Source organism: Limulus polyphemus, unplaced genomic scaffold, assembly GCF_000517525.1.
Source record: "Limulus polyphemus unplaced genomic scaffold, Limulus_polyphemus-2.1.2 Scaffold5905, whole genome shotgun sequence".
Classification (NCBI taxonomy): Eukaryota; Metazoa; Arthropoda; class Merostomata; order Xiphosura; family Limulidae; genus Limulus; species Limulus polyphemus.
This window is the reverse complement of record NW_013671515.1, coordinates 17,034-22,662: the sequence shown is the minus strand read 5'-3', so window position 1 is coordinate 22,662 and position 5,629 is coordinate 17,034. Positions and strand designations below refer to the sequence as shown.

The following is a 5,629-nucleotide window of genomic DNA, read 5'->3' as shown; positions in this document are numbered from 1 at the left end:
CTATGAGCTTAGACTTAATTGTCCGTCCCCGCCAACTATAGTTCCGAACTCTGTGTCTGCTATCCTCAGTTCCCGCCGACCGTAATTGCTGTCTTTCTTTCTCTCCACCTGCTTCGTCTGTGCCTCGGTCTCTGCTACGTCTCTGCCTCCGTCTGTCTCTCTCACTGTCTAGCGCACTTATATACGATAATACTGCCTGTTCTAGAAACTTCTAAGACTCACAACATGTGCTACCAGCGTCACTTGACTTCGGCTGTCGTAACACACTAGTGAAGCTTCTAGAATACTCGTCACGTGACCCCCGCTGTCGAGACACACTAGCGAATCTTGTAGAATACTTGTCACGTGACCCCCACTGTCGTAGCACTATGTTTATATTTCTAAAACCAACTTTATTTGTTGTAGTTACTTTTTCCATATTCTTGCTAATATTAATAATGTTTACATTATAAGTCAACAATATTTTTATCAGTGCTCCTTTTTGAACATGTGTAATTAGAACCTTTGTATTTTCTTACCTTTCAATGATTCTTTCTGAGCCTAATTCCCTTGTAATACTGCATGATGAAGGGTGTCTGCCTGAAACATTACACAAAATAAAATAAGAAAAAGTTTTCATTTAGACATGTCAATTTATTCTTTATTATATTTTATCCAAATATATGTCTAACAATAGCATTTCAATTATACTTCATTAGATTTATTCTGCTGTTGATGAGGCCTTTTTTTAATACCTGAGCTCAACATGCAGGCTGGATTACAATGTACAAAGGTTATTCATATGAGACATAAAGTATCAGGGGTGAATACCTTAGTAGTAATGCATATAAAATGTTACATCACAATAAGACTGATAACACTACCCAGAATAGGTTTCAATAGATTCACTAGTAAAAACATCCTAAACATAAAACTTGATGTATCACAAACAACTGACTTGAAAACCATTTCAACTAAGAATTTGTAGGTTGTAATCCAGCTGGACTAGTGCAATATGCTATTGAGTAAAAGATCTTTCAGAGTGGTATGCAACAAAAAAAACGGTTATTATACAATTTTCTGACTAGAAATCCATACCTGAATAGTAAAGAATTATGAATACATTTATTATTTCTTTACTTTTGTAGCCTTGTGAGTGACAGTCTTGCCAAATCCAAAATGAACCAGAAATCTGATGAAAACCTTCTGAGGAAAAAAGAACTTCACCATATTGTTATTGATTGCTCTTCTATATCATATCTTGATGCTACTGGATTAGATATTCTTTTGGAGGTAATTAGATCAATAATATCTGATATATAGGACACTAGAACTTTTAACTTAGCTTAAAATTACATTAATTAGTTTGTTCCTTCATATTTTTCATGGTTATGTCATAATTGACAGTGATATGAATACTTAATCCATGAATCATCTCTTTGACAGTTGTAATCTTACTTTATTGAACAAACATTGATTAGTCAGTTCATGAATAATTTCTTTTTAGAGATAATCTTACATTAATAGTTAATCCATTAATAATCTCGGAGATAATCTTGCTTGAAAGTAACATTGATTTATTAATTTTTGACACTGGAACTATAAATACATTTCTTGGTAATACTATTTACTTATCTATTAGAAATAATTATACTGAAATTAAATAGCAACATATGTAAAACCAATGTTCCATGTAAATTTTGTTATGAAAGTAAGTCACCTGTCTAGATGTCTTCAACCTCTTATTGTTAAGGAGATGATCAGACAAAAACATAATAACTGTAGTTTGAGCTAAGCTTGTAGCATGCTTCTTTACATGCAAAGTCTTTTTGTCTACTTACAGTGTGTCTGTTGAACTTTGTAACAGTTATCTGTAGAAGTTGTACAACACTCTAGGTTCATGTCTTTCATCTACATCTGTCAATGAATGTCCACTTCTCACTTTTGGATATGGCTCTCCTAAGAATATGGGTTCCATCATAAATAGCTTAGATGTCAGTCTGAGCATCTTCATCAAACTGAAATGCATCATCTCTTGTTTCTGTTATATTAACTTGCTCAGACCTGTTAGCTTGCTTTGGCTTGTGAAACTACACCAGATATTTCAGCCTGAATAAGCTATTTCACCTTCTTGAAATAATAATCTGGAGTTAACACAGTGTTTGCAGATCTTTTGTTCATGTATATTTCTTTCAAGGATATCATAGTAACTACATTTCTGTCCAGGAGATTACTTTCCTTGATATTCAGAACTCATTCTCTGCTGCAACTCCATTAGCTGTTTCCAAGTATGCTCACAGGATAATTTTTCCCAACTTTTATTGCCATCTATATGTGCAGATTTTTGCTTGCCACTATATTCCATACTCCCACCTATCCTCACATGGTTTCACATGAGGCAATTGCGTGATAGCATGCAACAACCCTCCACCAATATAAGTGCAACACAACTCCTAGCACAGCTGACTCCTCCCTCTATGCAGCTTAGCCCAACTTCACCTCTCAGTTGGCACTTATGGTGTTAAGCCCTGTTTTTTTTTGCTAACACTTTTCTTTACAGGATTTTCAAACAGTTTGTTGTTTTTGTTTGGGAACTTAGTTTTTCTTTACATTTGCCACACTTATGTTCTGAAATTTTAGTTTGTACACATTTATAATAGGTGTCTTTTCTCTTAAGATTTTATCCTTTGGATTTCCTTGTATGGAATTTTCTACTTCCACCTTTAGTTGCAATGAATTCTTAGATTCATATTATAATTACTACCACTGTTTTTCTTACAAAAAAAATCATCTTACTTCAACTACAGTGGCTTTGGGTCCATAATTATTAGCAGAAGGTGTTACAGGCTTGGTTCACCGAAAGTTGGCTACTTTTATAAGGGCTTCTGATTTGCCTGAGGATTATCCTATCATGCCTGAACAAGAGGACGTTGATTTTGACAGTCTGTTTCCTCCTCTTTTCTTTGAATTAGTAAACTAGATATGTTATGTTTTGTCCCCTGTTACCTATGACTCCTCTCCTTCCCTTTTAAGTCAAGCCCCTTTGGGCTAATATCTTGTTCTCCCCCCGTAATTGGGATTCATGCTAATAGGTTTGCAGACCAATCACATGTGGGTATCGGCCTTGTTCCCACATAATATGGAAGCCCATGCTATGGCTTCCCATAGGTCTGCATTTCCTTTTTTTGACTCCCAGCAGTTGGATTCTCTTTTGTCTCTGTGAGGTTTGTATCCAAATATTTTGGTAACATTTTCCCTACTTCAATTTTCCCATATCTACCTCATGTTAGTCTCCCTCACTCGTACCCTTTCCTTGGTTCACCTTCTGTCTGAGGCTCTTCATTGTTCGCGTGAGGAGTTTTTGGTGGAGACTTGTGCCCTGGATTTTTCCATGCTTGCACAGTTGTCCTCTTCTGCCCTTTCCCTACACACATTGCCCCTCTGTTGTTGGGATCTCTTGGGTCAGGACGTCTTTTTGTCCTGTGTGCATTTACCCCTAACCTTCTTCCTTTTCCTCACTTGCTTCCCATTTGTCTCAACCTATCCTGAATCTATTTCAGTGTCTCATCCCCCTCCTTCCTCTTTTATACTAATGCATGCTACATGGGTTCTCCAAGGTTAGCCATTGGTTCATTCATTGAGGCTTCAGTGCCCTTGGAGGTCCCAGTGAGTACATGGTGGGTACAGGTCTGGTGAGGGCTAGGCTTTTGCATTTTTCCACTATTTGGGATCCCTTCACTACAGACTCTAGGGATCTGTGGGTTCTTTCTGAAAGGCTCCTTCTTCATTTCAGTTCCCCTCCTCGCTGTCCTCCATCCCATATCCTTCAACCTCCTTGGGATCCCATTTCCAGCCAGTGTCTTTCCAAGGCATTTCTAGATCTTCTTCATAAGGCCACTGCAAAATGGGTAGATCTTTCTCAGCCAGGTTTCTATTCCCAATTATTCATAGTCCCAAGATCTCATTGATTTCTCTTCCTTGAACCACTTCCTTTACCTTCCTCAATTCACCATGGAGTCCTACCTATCTCTTCGATTGGCTTTCATTCCTAGTCTTTAGATGATGAAGTTAGATGTCTCGGGTGTTTACCTCCACATTCCCATCTCCACAACATTCTGGCATTTTCTTTGTTTTGTTCTTCAGGGTTGCATCTACCAGTTCCAGGCTCTTCTTTTTGAACTGGCTTTGGCTCACTACATTTTTTGTTAGATTATCAAGGCCTTTGCTGGTCTTCTCTATTCCAGGGGCCTTTGTTTCCACCATTATATGAATGACTAGGTGCTTCTAGCTCCTTCACATGCCACCTCTTCCCTTCACAATCAGTTTCTTCTTGAAGCAGCTGCATAAGTAGGTTGGCTGGCCAGGGTAGAGAAGTCCTTCCTGTCCCTACTCAATACCCTGTTCATCTTAGGGTATTCTCCAATTCCCATCTCAGCCAAGTCTACCTTCTCCCCTTCACCTGTGATCTATGGAACTTCTGGTTAGGGCTGGTTCCTCCTCCCCTTTTCCAACTGTGTGAGAGGTTCTATCTCTTTGGGGGACATCAGCTTCTTTGGAAGCCCACATTCCCCTTGAGTAAGCCCTCATATATCATCTTTAGTTGGCTTTACAAGATTAGTAGAACCTCATTCTGGATTCCTTAGATGCCCTTATCCATCTCCCTCCTTCCCTTCATGTAGACTTCACCTGGTGGTTGAACAGAGACAATACCACAATGGGTGTTCCTCTTCCTCCTCCTTATCTAGAGGTACACCTTTCATGGATGCTTCTCTTTCAGGTTAAGGTGCATATCTAGAAGCAGGAGATTTTGGGCCATTGCTCTGTCGATGCATCATCTCTGAGTATCAGTCTCTTAGAACTGCTCATTGTTTGCAAGCATTGGTTGACTTCTTTCCAGTTATGATCCATTCCAACAACTCAACAGTTGTCTCATATATCATTTGGCAAGATGGCACTCTATCAAGGTCTCTGTGTTTCCACACGTTGGGCCTCCTGTTTTGGGTCCATAGCCATCACATTAACTTGTTGGCATGTCATATACTGGGTGCTCTGAATCTGTTTGTAGATCATATATTGTGTCCCATTAATATTCTCCCTGAGATTATCAGCTGGCTACATTACCAGTGGGGTTCTCTGGAACTGGATGCTTTCACCACCCACCTGAATTCTAAGCTTCCCAGGTTTCGTCCACAATTCCACATCCTTCAGCTGTGGCTGTCAATGCCCTCAGTTATGATTGTGGAGCCTTTACCTCTTTGCCTATCTCCCATCCATCTTCTTCCTCATGTTCTCTCCATCACACAAGCCACTCCATGTCACATCCTCTTGGTGGCACCACTTTGGCCAGTGCAGCCATGCTTTTCACTTCTGCGCCTGCTTGTGTTGACATCTCCTCTTCTTCTTCCCCTCTCACCCTCCTCAGCTAATCTCATTCAGGTGCACTACACCCTTCCATTCCAACACTTCATCTTCACTTTTGTCCTGTCCCTTGCTGAACCTTCCCCATGAGTTGCTTCCCTGATTTCCTATTCCATTCACCCTTTCTCCATGTAAGTTTACCAGCATAAGTGGTATGTCTACTGTCATTGGTCTTCTCATCATGGTTTTCCCTCATCCCATCCTACTCTCCCACACCTGACTTCCTTCCTTA

General features: G+C 39.6%; 1 protein-coding gene across 1 annotated transcript in view; it reads left to right on the top strand.

Annotated features, from left to right (window-relative positions):
* The window catches only part of LOC106473121 (sulfate transporter-like), a 32,237-nt gene extending 30,935 nt beyond the window's left edge, over positions 1 to 1,302 (top strand). The window contains exon 8 of the mRNA XM_022401619.1: positions 1,128 to 1,302. Coding sequence (XP_022257327.1) covers positions 1,128 to 1,302 — 175 coding nt within the window. The remainder of the gene's footprint in view (positions 1 to 1,127) is intronic.
* Positions 1,303 to 5,629: the final 4,327 nt, after the last annotated feature.